Genomic DNA, 14,168 nt, shown 5'->3' with positions numbered 1-14,168 from the left:
TGTTATCGGTGTACAGACATGAATGTGGGCGCAGGTGAAGTTCTCCAGGGGCTTGATATCAAATTCATTGTCTTTGTGTGCAAACAGGAGGGTGGTTAATAAAAGGATAATAAAAAAAATCCTGTATTACAGGCCGAAACAGAGAATGTTTTATTGAAGTGATGTGGAAATGGAACATTTGAACATCCATCTTTTTCACATCACATTTACCAGTCAAATCAGTACGTGACACTGGACAACAACACAGTGTATTCTAGTCTCAGTAAAATAAATGCAAATGCATCTGTGGTTTTACACCTGAAACTGTAACATTAACAGGGGTCTGTGCAAGTAAAACTCAAAGTGAGGAAGTTACTTGTTCCTGCTTCACAAGTTTGAAAAAAAAAATTCCATTCACGTGTTGACACTTAGAGACAAATTAAAGACAGGCACAATAAAGACACAAGCATTGGTACTGTTTTAAGAAGGCGACATGTAATTCAGAATTCTTATAAAAAGCAGGCAGGCATACGTACATGTACAAATTGAGAAAATAATGTTAAAAAGGATTTTTGATTGTTCAATCATTCTCAAAACTACTACTATCATTTTTAAGTCCCATCTAAAATAGTTTAAGTAGTATAGCGTACTGTTATAGACATTTACATACTGTATATAAATATCTTCTTTCTCCTACAGTACATAATCAGATGTTACAGTGAGCAGCAGGAACAGAGCTGATCTGCTCTTGAAGCATTGATAGGAGACTCTGTAAAACTAAAAAAAACAGCAGTGACTCGTGTGTTCAAACCCAACATGAAAATAAAAACAAGCATAAATTAAAAGCACAGTAGTAATGTAGATGAATGAGTGGCATCATGAAAAGCAGAAATGTTACTGAACACTACATTTTGTTTCCCACTTATCAGCAGTGAGAGTATGTGATTCGGCTCTTACGCACAGGTTGCCGTGCAGGTGCAGTTACAGATACTGTAGCTTATTCATTGTTAGATGCACTTTAATCAAGAGTTACATAGAGGTCTCTTATTCATCTCACTTGTGATTTGGGGTAGTTCCTAAACTCACACAAAACTAATCTCAGCAATCACAATATTATCAAAGAGCAACAAAACACTCTTTTATCTTAAACACACTTCCCTTTACAATTTTTTGGTGCATTTGAACCACACACGCTACCACACCTGCCTCTGCACTAGACTGCAGCCGCTCCACCCCTCTGCTCTGGCAGATCTTTCATTACTCCATACTGTCCACGCTACTGACAGTCGACTGCTGTATCCATACAGTGTGTCGGAGTGTGGGGTGGGTGTTGGGGGTGAAAGTGACATCACCTCTTAATCCAGGGATGGAGAATACCAGGTTATGTAAAAAATGTCACCAATTTTAGTAGGGTCAAGAGGACTGTCTCTGAGACAATTTTGTGTTTGTGTGTTTGGACGTTCCTCAAATATTCCCTCTTTTGTGAAATATTAATGGAAAAGTTTTACTTATTCAGTCCTCCCGCAATTATTCAAATGTTGGTGAATATATGTTAACTGTGATGAGTGGTTGTACGAAGACATGTTCATTTTAAATTTCAAGCCAAGTTGGAAACCGTCTGATCTCTGCAATTTCATTTACAGTGATCTAAAACCTGAGGCATTGACTGAAACGTGTGAAGAAACTTCAATAAAACACATAATCACTCTGGGGAAGTAAGACATTAGATGCAGAGGAAGGCAACAGGCTGAAAAAAGACAGATGGTTGTACAACTAATGAGTCATACATAAACATTGGTGGTGACTAAAGCTGCATTCCCACCAAATACGGCGTTGCTGTAATAAGCCTGATTTGGTGTGAATGCAGCCTTTAATTAAAGGCCAGTGGGGATTTTTTTTATTCAGATATTAATGTTCAGCCTACCGACAGGAGCTCAAACATTTTAGCTGAACTGGGTTTAAAAACGCTGCATATAGTCCATACTCAATATCTGTCAACTTTCTTTTGTTAGGCAAAACAGGGAAAAAACATAAAAATCCTTATCTGACTTGTATTTGATAAGATATAGTGTGTATGAAATGAATGTTGTGTCCAGCTCTGACAGTAAACAGTACAATTTAAATTCAATGCTGCCACCCAGTGGCAACAGGTCGCTAAATCAACACATAAATTAAGAAAAAGCTACAGTGATGAAGTGCAAATTTCTCCTGAGTCCCTTCACTTCCCTCCAGACATGTCAGACCAAAATCCATATTATGTCAAAAATGATAACATCTTAATCTCAAAATATCTTTCTGATCAAAGCTGAGAAAAGATGCACATAATTCAATATGATAAAAGCTACAGGCTTAACAAAAACTGATTGCACATTAACCAGAAACCGAAAATGCATACAGTAAATGCACTATTCAAAGATTAGCAATAAAATGTCAATGTCTTAAAGTGAAGTTATGTGCCACCTCGGTCACTGCATCTTTTTTATTAAACTGATTTTAGATTTGTGTCAAGAACAAAGACGAAGACACACAAACAGCAGCTTTGCCTAAAGTGACCGCACCCCAAACCTGCACTGTAGATTAAAAGACAAGATAAACTGTAAGTGAACAAAACCTTTTGGATCAGATTATTTTAAAATTCCAGCCACTCTTCAACAATATTTGGAAAAAATTAAATATTAAACCATGAAACAAAAAAGAAAAGTGTAGTTGTAGAACTGAAGTGCTTAGGGGTGATATACAATTCAAATAAATGCATAGCACTGAGTTGTACCGAGTTGACTTTGTAAAGAACCAGCTAATGGGATCATTTTAAGCTGGTGTCCATCTTAATATCACTTTGGGTAATGAGATGGACAGAAAAAGAGAGTATGAGGACATCTGTGTGAATGAGGGGGCTTCTACACAACCAGAGGGTTGTTGTGGTGTTGCCAACAACATTGTTAAATAACATATCACTGCCCCGAGCCATCCAACCAACCGAGCCACTGACCTGCTGTATCCATGGATACACTGATAAGGGAGTTGCTCAAATTCAAGCCGCATTTCATGTTTTTGAGTAAATCTTCTCTTAAAACTCACAAAAGCAGGAAGAGGGAGTGAAATAGGACAGACGAGGGAAGCCTTGTTGTTTGATATCCATTTTCCTTTTTCCACCTTAACTGACTTCTCTGTTGCCTTCGGTGAACTCAAGGAAAAGGCCATTCCCACGTTGAAGAGTTTAAGACGTAGCGAGTGAGCCAAAGATCAGTCTATGATGGAAGCATTGAGGTCGATCCCTTAATGACTCGAAAGGAATGAAAACAGCAGCTAGTTGAGGTGGAGGGTCTGCTTCATAAACTCATAGGTGGTGAAGGCCACGGCCTGGGAGGGGATACAGCGGATGTAGTTGAGAGAAAGGCCTCGGTATAATCCCTTCTTGACCCCGTACTCATTATATACGTATTTCAGGGTCCTGCTCAGTGATCTGTTAAGGTGCAAGACAAGAAATCATACACTTTTTAGAATGCAGATAAAAACAGACATAAATCCACTGTTTGTGTGGTTGTGATTCAGTATGTGCCCTGAGGTTTGGTTTATTAGCTCCCCTGAAGCAAATTCCTAACTATGTTGAGCTGACAATTAAGTATTAAATCTTGCATATAACAATGTACAGTTTTAGTATGGAAGTTACCGGCATGATAAATCAATTTGGTTTGGAGGTTTGCCTATGCTATGGGGAACCAAACCCTGTTGGTGAACAGCAGCCATATGAACACAGAACAGACCTTGGGTAGAAGACAAATGACCTTCCTGAGCAATACTGACTGGACCTTATGACTGTTCTTCTTAAATATCAAGGATAAGCACATAATGCAAGAACAATGAGCAGTGTTTGGACTGGCATTGTGTAAACGTGTACAGGTGTGAACGGTATGTTGCTGTAGTTTTACGGCTCAGTAGTTATTGTGCTCCTTGAAGTTTTAGGCTTTAACGTTTCGTCTAATGTAAACAGCCCACCAACCTCTGAAATTTTCTCTCCAGTTGTGATCACGTCCATTCTCATCAAACTTTGCTTATAAAGCCAAATGTGGAATCAAATATTTTAAGAGGAAACTCCTCAATTTATGTTCCGAACACTTAAATTTAAACAGTGACTTTGTTGTTTTTTTTAAACCTGGATACCTTGCCACAGAGAAGAAGAGAGTAACAGGGATCTAACATTATGGATTAACAACATGCCTGAGGAAACTCCTCCAAATAGACACACTCACTACCAACTTCTTAAGGACCAATAAATCCTGTAACTTAATTTTGCTTTTGAAGTGATGATGTTCATCAGCAGTGTTGACAATTATCATCTCAATTATTACCCTCAGTCTCAACCCTCACAATTATTTCTCCTTCATTTCTCCTTTAAATGGTCACCCAAACGTTCCACTGCCAAACTCAAATCAGACCTCTGGAGAACACTGAATACTGGAGCATTGTTTTGTTTTTTTCACAACAAAGTTCTTAAATGTGACTAGGAGCAAAATATTTGTCTCACCATGAAGTACACTGTACACACTGACACGTATAATGCACAGCAGTACATCATAGTATAACGGAATATGGAGAGTAGGAACATTGGTGATACTTACACACATTTCTCAGAGTCAGGAAGCACGGCTCCTAACTGCATTCTTCTCCTAGCAACATCCAATGGGTACCTAGTGATAATAAACACAATGTGACACAATCATCAATAAATCACTGTAATCAATAGCAAACTCCAGTCACAGTCAGCTTGAGGCTTGTTTCCTGCCTACCCTCAGCACTTACGATATTGACTGAGCAATGGCACCAGCAACCCCCCCACAGAGCAGGTTTGCGTGGGATTTCAGAATGAGGACATCAGGGTTGTTTGAGGAGGGGCGTGCCAGCAGCTCTGGGAAATGTTTCAAGCCAAGGCTCTTCAGGGTGCCAAAGGTGTAGAATGAGAAACCTGAAGGACAGAAGCGGGAGACAAAGAGTCAAGCTAACGCAACCCAAAGAACACTGGTTACATATGTGAAGGAGGACATACTAGGTTGTCCTGCTGTGTGATCGTGGAGCACAATCAAACAATGCAAAACAACAGAAATAATCACCTGCATAAGGGGCCATTCCAATAAGTGTTGGTGTAAGTCCCTTATAGAATCCCAAGAAGCCCCCCTCCTTTGCAAAAAAAGAGAAACAGGTCTGTAGTAAGAGGTAGATACTGTATACATTATTAACAACCTTGACAAAAAAATGTAATATATGTTTTATTGAAGGGATAAAATGTTTGTTAAGACTGGGCTGGTTGTTTAAGAAGTTGAGCCCTAGCACGCTACCTTAAGGTAGATAGTGTGGAAGGCATTGGCAATTCCAGTGTATCGATGCTCTCCTGTCACCTGGAAGGCCAGTCTGGCTCGGATCACATCCAGAGGGTAGGTGCATATCACCGCAGTCATCCCTGAAACAGATAAGAGCACGTGTTGTTAAAACACAAAGTGTATGACTATAGTTATGCTTTAAAATAATGTCCCGAGATTAAACACTTAAACACACATTGTAGCTGTATTTAATTCCATGTGACTGACTTTCCACTTTGTTACCCAATCTTTTTATACTGATGATGGCAGAATGAAGATTTAATAACACACAATAACAAGTTTTTTTTTTTTCTTCTTTCTGTCTGACACACAGTAACAAGGCATGACGCCTACTTGCGTCGTGGTGAAAAGTTTGTCCCGAGGTGACAGATTTCAACATATCTATGATTCAAGAGGACATGATATTAAGCTGGCACAGACTAAAAAAGGAAGTGGGAAAGATAAATTACCTGCCATTGATCCGGCCACAAGGCGGTGAATGTGTTCAGAGATCCCAATGTTTTTATTTAGCAGCTGTAAAGGGAAGAAACAAAAGACAACCAATAAAAACAATGCATTGACATTTCACTGTTTGACTTCAACTTTTTCTTTTTCTTATTTTTCTTCAGATTTGGCAAATTTTCCAACCGGGGACAAATAAACCTTTTTTTTGTATTGAATTGTAGCAAAATGCAGCAAAAACACATACGTTAACAACATGAAAGCTGATTACAGTTCCCTTAAAAATTGCTATTGTTCGTTTTATTATAACCCTGTTATAATACTGCTCTTTGAAATAATGATTCCACAGTATATACTGTAACTGTACCTTTTTATATTTGTCAAAGGACATAAACTGGATGGCTCCATATGGAAATATCCTGACCATCATTGCCCCATTACCCTTGTACAAGCCAAGGAAGCCTTCTTTCTTTGGCACAGCCTTGAAAGTAGACCACACTCCTGCAAAGATAGATCAGAGTTTCCCTCATGTGGAACACATGTGTAAAAAGAAACACTTCTTGCCGTTTCATGTATTGTTTTTACCTAGATGTTTGTAATGGGGGTTCTGGGCTTGAAGAAGAATCTTGATTCTGTCCAGAGGAGCAATGGTAGTCTTGGCGCAGCATCCTGCAACACCTGAACAAAACAGAAAGTGGTGGTCATATAGGACTAGAAAGTCAGTAAGTCCTTTCAAAAAGTGAAATTTGGATATTATATTTATTCCTCACACACAGTGTGATATATTTCAAATGTTTATTTCTTTTTATTATGATGATCATAACTGACAACTAAGGAACAGCACTCAATACTTAGTTGGGGCTCCTTTTGCCTGCAGCAATGCGGCGTGGCAAGGAGTTGATGAGAGCCCAGGTCGCTCTGATAATAGCCTTCAGCTCTTCTGCATTGTTGGGTCTGGCGCATCGCATCAGATGCTTCATAATACCCCATAGATTCTCTATAGGGTTAAGATCAGGCAAGTTTGCTGGCCAATTAAGAACAGGGATACCACAGTCCTTAAACCAAGTACTGGTAGCTTTGGCACTGTGTGAAAGTGCCACAAAAAAAAACGGCATCTCCATTAAGTTGGTCAGCAGCAAGAAGCATGAAGTGCTCTAAAACTTCCTGGTAGACAGCTGCGTTGACCCTGGACCTCAGAAAACACAGTGGACTAACACCAGTAGATGACGTGGCACCCCAAACCATCACTGACTGTGGAAACTTTACACGGGACGTCAAGCAACATGGATTGTGTGCCTCTCCTCTCTTCCTCCAGACTCGGGGACCTTGATTTCCAAAGGAAATGCAAAATTTACTTTCATCAGAGAACATAACTTTGGACCACTCAGCAGAAGTCCAGTCCTTTTTGTCTTTAGCCCAGGCAAGACGCTTCTGACGCTGTGTTTTGTTCAAGAGTGGCTTGACACAAGGAATGTGACAGCTGTAACCCAAGTCTTGCATACGTCTATGCGTGGCGGTCCTTGACACACTGACTCAGCTGCAGTCCACTCTTTGTGAATCTCTCCCACATTTTTGAATGGGCGTTTTCTTTCACAATCCTCTCCAGGGTGCGCTTATCTCTGTTGTTTGTACACTTTTTTCTACAACATCTTTTCTTCACCTCGCCTCTCTATTAATGTGCTTGGACACAGAGCTCTGTGAACGGCCAGCCACTTTAGCAATGACCTTTTGCGTCTTGCTTTAAGGACAAGGGCAAAGGGACAAGTATGTGAATAATGTGTGGCCGGGCTGGTTCGGCTGGTAGAGTGGGTGCACATATACATTGATGTTTATTCCTCGATGCAGAGGTCCTAAGAAGAGTAAAGCATTTAATGGGGCGGCTGTGGCTCAGTGGTAGAGCGGTTGCCTGCCTATCGGAAGGTTGGTGGTTCAATCCCCGCCCCTGCAGTCATTGTCGAAGTGTCCTTGGGCAAGACACTGAACCCCGAGTTGCCCCCGGTGCTGCGCATCGGAGTGTGAACGTGTGTGAATGTTTATCTGATGAGCAGGTGACACCTTGTACGGCAGCCCCGGCCACAGTGTATACATGTGTGTGAATGGTGAATGTTTCCTGTAGATGTAAAAGCGCTTTGAGCAGTTGTTAAGACTGGAAAAGCGCTATATAAATACAGAACATTTACATGTAAGAAAGTCTTTCTTTGGTAAAAAGATGCAGTCTTGCAGACACACAAAGGCTTGAGTGAATCATCACAGACCTGAAACTTATGATATAAACTGAAGTGTCAGATCCTACCTCCAGCCACAAAGGAGCGAAGAAAGTAGTAGTCCCTCTTGACAGGGGTGCTGCTTATGGCAGGAGATGTGGAGACCGCAGCCTCCGATGTCATCCTTGCTGATCAAGAATCTGCCACATCCATGATTGCAATTTGGATAAAATACTGTAAAGGAACATTTAATAAGTATATATCATCATCCTGGCAAATATCTCTATGAGTAAACCATACTGTCAACCTTCTGTCAATTTTCAGTTTTTTTTAATTACTTAGCTACTTAGCAAGTCAAGCTTTGCAATGCGTTAACTGTTAAGAGCCACAACCAGTGGAGTTGTGGGCATATTTAGCTAAAAGACAAGGACACCCCTGGTTCATACTCACAAGAAAATCAAAACTGTTAGAGGCAAAGAAACAGCAAAGTAGAGGGTCGGTCTGATGAAATATCTTAAAAAAAAAAAAAAATCTCTTTTAACAATCGTGGCTGTTGTCCGTTACCATGGACACCTGGTGGTGCCTCACCGAGATGCTTGTCATTAACTGTTCCAGTAAAAAAACGGAAAAAATACTGAAGTAACTTAAGAAGCTGTGGAGCTGTCAAGATTCACATAACCGCATTCATGTCCTTCGCCCGCTGACGAGACGGCACTGACCGAAAACAGTCGCATGTTGATGTCGTAGGATGACGTTGGTCAGTATGGAAAGCCAAAACGTCATCCAGGGGAGGCGCTTCTGTTTTCTTTCCTTTTCTTTAACTGTCTATGTTCTTTCCCCAAAACGGGGGCGAAGCAATGACAGATTTACAATTCACATATTTTCGTCATATTGAACGCCGTCGGTCAGACGAATTTTGCTTTAATAACTTAGAAAAGTTTTATATAAATATACAACACTCTGTTATCAATTTAAATCCTGTCTTTAAAAAAAGCTAGCGTGCTAAAATTAACGTAAAATAAATTATTTATTGTCCTTGCACACTGGCGTTGCTTTGGTAATCCGTTCCAATCATTTTTAGCACACCCTTGCGTCCACTTGCTACTTGAAACCACACAGTGCTGGCAACACTGGGACAAACGACGGTAGTCTACTCCATTCCAGGTTTTCTTTTCCACGCTTCCCTCCACTGCCGACGACGAGTTTTTGGCCAGCGGAGACCGGAGTTGCGTCTGGTGGAGGGAGAGTGAGCGGGGCTGCCCTGGACTGACATAAGAGGGATTTATATTTTAACGGATGTCGTGCTCCGGTGAAACTACACGCTACAAGTTGAAAACCAACTATTCCACACGATGTATGTTCATGTTGGTGCTTTTATCATGTATATGTGTCATCGTCGAGAGAGGATTGAACTTGCCAGCAGTCTATATTTGCCGAGGAGGGAAACCAATACAAGGTCTCGCTGTCTCTCTGGAGTGGAGTATTATTAGCAGTTCAGGCAGTGCAACTGTCGCTCTCTGGTATGTAAAGCATTTCAGCCGTAAACGTGCAAATGAAACCTCACGGGCAACAAAACAACCTATATCTACACTGCACTTTATTTTACAACGGTCAAGTGCAAAAACAGCGACCCTGAAGGCGTTTTTACACGGTAATAACCCCCTCTTCCGCCAGTCAGAAAGACGAAAACAGGATCCGACCTCCGGCTACAGCCCACTCCTCAACGTGCCTGCCCTTTAAACTGTTTGATCCCTGTTAGCCATTCCTAAAGCAATAGGCGACTATTTGTATTAATATATTTATTCTACCGAAATATTGTTATATGTATAAGTGCATTGGATTCTCTTTATTGACGTCAACCTTACAGCATTTGCTCGTCAGAGAAGCTATTTCAGGCGGGGCAAAAGTGTCATATCCACCAAATTAAAGAAAAAACACATTTGTAGAGACTTAGCGTTATAGCTTTTATACTACATGATGTCAGTAATCAAAATGCACCTGGTGCCTTTGGTTGTTTAGACTGCGATAACAGTTTGTCTTTATTATACTAAAAATACATTTAAAGTTGAGACTATTTGTATTTTGATTTTTCTTTTCCTGTTTCCTGTGTCTTTATAGGCCATGCACTGCAATTACACTGTAAAGACATCAGAATATAATAGATAAGAATAAAACGCAGAAGAGGAAAGGTTTTAAAAAGAAGAAAACAAATTGTGTGCTGAGCAAAAGATAAACATTCACCTGGCTCCCATGCTGTCTGCCAGAAATCCTCCTCTCCACACCCTCAGCCATGCCTGCTACTACCAAACCCGCCAGGAGACAGACACCTGCTCAGAGAAAAAATGGCCAGAAAGTGATTAGCACCAAGAGGCAAACTTGTAACTCAAATAAACCCAGAGGAAGAGCCACAGGGAGGCCCCAGAAAACACCTGCAGAACCTAAAAGGTCAACAGCCAAGGCCAAGACTCAGTCAGGCCGAAGCCCCCGTGGAAGAGGGGTTAGCAGGCCTGCTAGTCAGGGCCCTGGGAGGTCCTCCGGTAGAGTTAACCATGCCCTAAATGTAACAGGAACTGCAAGGCTTAGACAGCCAAGCAATCCGCTTGACCACTCTGGCAAGTCACAAGACCCCCTAGGGCGAAGGAAGTCCCTGCGGGGCACACAAATATCTGTTACTCCATGCCATCTTCCTAAACCTTGCAGAGGGGGGAGAAACAGCAGGAGATGCGCAGTGAGACAAGCAGCATCCCAGCAAGGAAACACAAGGAACCAGCACTCAGGCACCAGCATCAACGATTTAACTCCTGACGATGAAAATGAGAATCTGGAATCCTGTGCTGCTGAAGAAACACTTCCAATTTCTCTAAAAACTGATTTTGAAGTTCCTGCGAGTATCATAGATCAGGGTTTAGGAGTCAACAATGCAAAAGAGGGTAGCCCTCTTAAAGCAGATTCACCACCGTGTAACAATATACTGGAAGACTGTGTGCAGGGCAGTTGTGACAGTACTATAAACCAGGAAGATAAAACAACTGTCAGTCATAACAGTGAAGGTGACCTGAGGTGTGTTATTAGGGTGTGTGATGATGTTGATGGACAGCTAAAACTCTGCAGTGACAGAAGTAAAGATAGCCCCTCTGTGCTGATGGAAAGTGGCTCACCAGGGGTAAAGGGTAGCAGCGAGGGAAATGACAGTTCATGTATCCTCGGAAATAAGCTTCATCGTCTGGCCAGTGATAGTAAGCAAGATTATGTGTGTACTGTATATCAAGAGGAAAGTGAAATGTCGGACTTGAAAGAAAATAGGACAGATAAAAGAGTGATAGTTGTCAACGAGAGAAAAGAGAAGATACATCATGAAAGAGGAGATAGTTTAGAGGCAGAGAAAGCCATGGAGAGACAAAATGAAACTGTGGAAATGATGGAGGAGATTGTTGAGAAGCTGGGTAATTGTGTGGGAGAAGAGGGAGGAAGTAAAGAAAAGGAGAATGATGTTTCCATCAATCCTGCTGACTCCCACCCCAGCACTCCAGCCTCTCAAGGTCCAGAACCACCTCACTCTAACAATGGACTGACAGCACAGTCAGAATCACTTGTAAGTGTGCTATCAGTCTCCAATGCAGCTACCTCAAATCCCACCAAAGCCCCCTCCACCTCAGAGGCACTTAAGCCAGAGGTGCTGAGCCAGGGTAAGACAGACAAGCAACTGACCATTCATGGTGCTAAACCTCAATTCACAGGGTCCTCAGCTGTCACTGAAACTGCCCTGAGGGTGCAGACTGTTCTAGTAAAACGAAATATGCCGGTTATTATATGTAGTGACTCTTTCAAACCCAGGAGCTTGAGGGATTCAAGCCAGGGGCAACCGCACCAACTGCAAAGCCTAGCGATCCCCTCTCCTCAGGGAGAGAAACATGCTTGCACACTAGCAGAGACGGAGACCAAAGATAGTGAATCCAATCGAGAGCCATTGGAGCACCAGAACCAGAAAGTGACATCTTCGCTGCCATTGTCACTTGTTCCTCAGTTAAGCACAGATGCCCTTACAGCTGAGTGTGAACCGAATCTTGGCAAGGACAGTGTTGTGGTAGCAGTGCCAGAGCCAGGCACAGTGCCAAAGATCTCGACTCCTTCTCTGGACGGTAGCTTCACCTTCTCCTGCAGCTCAGAAAGCACACACTCCTCTTTTTCTTTTGACACTGAATCAGAGGCAGGGTATGGAGAGGCCAGCCCCTCTATTCTACCTGGATCCTCCGGGCAAGAGGCAGCCTGCTTGCCCTCTTGGAAACCACAGAAGAAGGAGAAGAAGAAGCGGAGCAGGTGTGGGACGTGTGAGCCATGCCTGAGGAAGATCAGCTGTGGCCAGTGCAGTTGCTGCCTCAACCGCAGGACTGGCCACCAGATCTGTAAGATGAGGAAGTGCATAGAACTTAGGAGGAGAAGACCTACATCTCTGCTCCCTCTCTCTGCTGCACAGGTGAGGCCTATATGACACTACACATGTGCATTTAATTACATTTAATAGGAACACATTGAATTTTTTTATTGCAGTCAGATCTTCAGTTCATTCTCACAATGAGGTATATTTAGACAATGATTTGAGTGGAGCTTCTTTACAAACAGCTGATCTGAAACAACTGAAAAAAGGTTGTTATTGTGTGACAGCAAAGCTTTTGATCTCCAGGGTTTCCCAGCTGCCCACTGGTAGCAGCAACGATTGAGCATTGAATATGCCAAACAGAAGGTTTCTCTCTCACATTGCGTTTCACATTTGTCTCGTTTGGTTTCAACAGATGCTGTACACTCTATTTCATGGCGTCTTCCCGTTAAATGTTGGGAAATGTGTTGGGTGATAAAAGAGGAAGTGCTGTGTGTGTGTGTGTGTGTGCGTGTGTGTGTGTGTGTGTGTGTGTATGCGCCACGTGCCTGTTTAGAGAATAGAGATCAGGTGTGAATGTGTGCACAACTTCAGTGTAGATGATGTATAGGGGATGGGACTGTCACATGACTAGCAGCATCTCACCATGTGCTTAAAAAAGTGTGTGTGTGTGTGTGTGTGTGTGTGTTTGTGTGTGTGTGTGTGTGTGCGACATCCATGGTGCAAGCAAGAGAATACGCTATTTTATGAGTTGCACATGGTGACTGTGTGCATGCTTATGTGTATGGGAATGGGCAGTAATTAAGGCCAATTTGAGCCGGATGTTTTCGCAGAGTGGCACTGAATGGCATTGTAAATGCATATTTTAGACCCGGACGCTAGTTAAGAGAGGACTTTTTCCGCCCAGTAATACAGCTATAATCGATGATGATGTGAAAACTGACACAATGTGAAAAGGGTGTAAATATCACGCAAATAGTGATGAACCTACCAGAGCTGTACCGATACGCCAAAACCAGGGTGTGGTTTGCACCACAAATTCTTGACCCACAATGCGATACAAATCTTGATTCTTTGTTTGGGGGGGGGGGTTTCAGTTAACATAATACAACTATTTTATACATATGGCATTGTTTTGTCATTGAGTACATCCCACTTTGCAACAGTTATACAACAGATACCTTATTTATTGTTATTGAGTGATTTCAATATTGATCGATCCAACAACAAAGATTCTTTTGTACTTTAAAATAATGTTTCCAAAATCGTTTCAGTGGTTCATTTACTCACTGGAATGAGACAAAAATAATGGTAATGGTAACAGTAATGGGCAATTCCGCTCCCAACCTGTAGGGGAAATGAAGAGGAAAAGTGCTTTGTTGCCTACTGTAAAGGTGCTGGTCCAAGTAGCTAATGCTAATGTAATTTTTGATGGGTAACATAATATTCAACATGCTCAGTTATTCAGTGTGCCGATGCAGAAATCGGCACAATGACTATTATTGCTCGTACTTATTATTATTCTACCTTTTTTTTTGTCCCGCTCCTTGTCATGGAGCATTGCTAACACATAAGCACAAAATACATCAATACTTTGTAATGATAGGGAATTGTGTGCTGTCTGTTTTCAAAGAGATTTGCCGCACGTTTTTTACGAAATCTGCAAAAAACTGCGTACATTTTCTCATAGACTTTAATGGGAAATCTTCGGGAAATCATTAATGTTACACCTCTGTTAGCATTGTTGGTGCACACCTCTTTTGCTTTTAGCTGTCTTTACAGTTAGCTTAATTT

General features: G+C 41.7%; 2 protein-coding genes across 5 annotated transcripts in view; one reads left to right on the top strand and one right to left on the bottom strand.

Annotated features, from left to right (window-relative positions):
• Window positions 1-126: 126 nt before the first annotated feature.
• On the bottom strand, window positions 127-8,776 carry slc25a16 (solute carrier family 25 member 16). Of its 4 annotated transcripts, none has more exons than XM_034898558.1 (10): window positions 8,450-8,774; window positions 8,089-8,199; window positions 6,381-6,473; window positions 6,163-6,296; window positions 5,804-5,867; window positions 5,313-5,434; window positions 5,088-5,154; window positions 4,780-4,942; window positions 4,599-4,667; window positions 127-3,442 (listed from the first exon to the last, which is right to left on the bottom strand). In XM_034898558.1, the coding sequence occupies exons 2-10, from the start codon at window positions 8,180-8,182 to the stop codon at window positions 3,286-3,288; spliced, it is 963 nt and encodes a 320-aa protein (XP_034754449.1). In that variant the 5' UTR covers window positions 8,183-8,199; window positions 8,450-8,774; the 3' UTR covers window positions 127-3,285. The 4 variants fall into 4 exon arrangements, with proteins under 4 accessions (XP_034754449.1, XP_034754448.1, XP_034754447.1 ...); XM_034898557.1 differs by having other exon boundaries at window positions 8,089-8,233; window positions 8,450-8,773; XM_034898556.1 differs by having other exon boundaries at window positions 8,089-8,214; window positions 8,450-8,773.
• A 300-nt stretch (window positions 8,777-9,076) lies between these two features.
• Window positions 9,077-14,168, top strand: part of tet1 (tet methylcytosine dioxygenase 1) — a 31,216-nt gene continuing 26,124 nt past the window's right edge. The window contains exons 1-2 of the mRNA XM_034897809.1: window positions 9,077-9,519; window positions 10,118-12,473. Coding sequence (XP_034753700.1) covers window positions 10,290-12,473 — 2,184 coding nt within the window. The 5' untranslated portion in view covers window positions 9,077-9,519; window positions 10,118-10,289. The remainder of the gene's footprint in view (window positions 9,520-10,117; window positions 12,474-14,168) is intronic.

The sequence above is a fragment of the Etheostoma cragini genome, chromosome 17, assembly GCF_013103735.1.
Source record: "Etheostoma cragini isolate CJK2018 chromosome 17, CSU_Ecrag_1.0, whole genome shotgun sequence".
NCBI lineage: Eukaryota > Metazoa > Chordata > Actinopteri > Perciformes > Percidae > Etheostoma > Etheostoma cragini.
The sequence above is the reverse complement of the archived record's forward strand: the minus strand, read 5'-3'. Positions and strand labels throughout refer to the sequence as shown.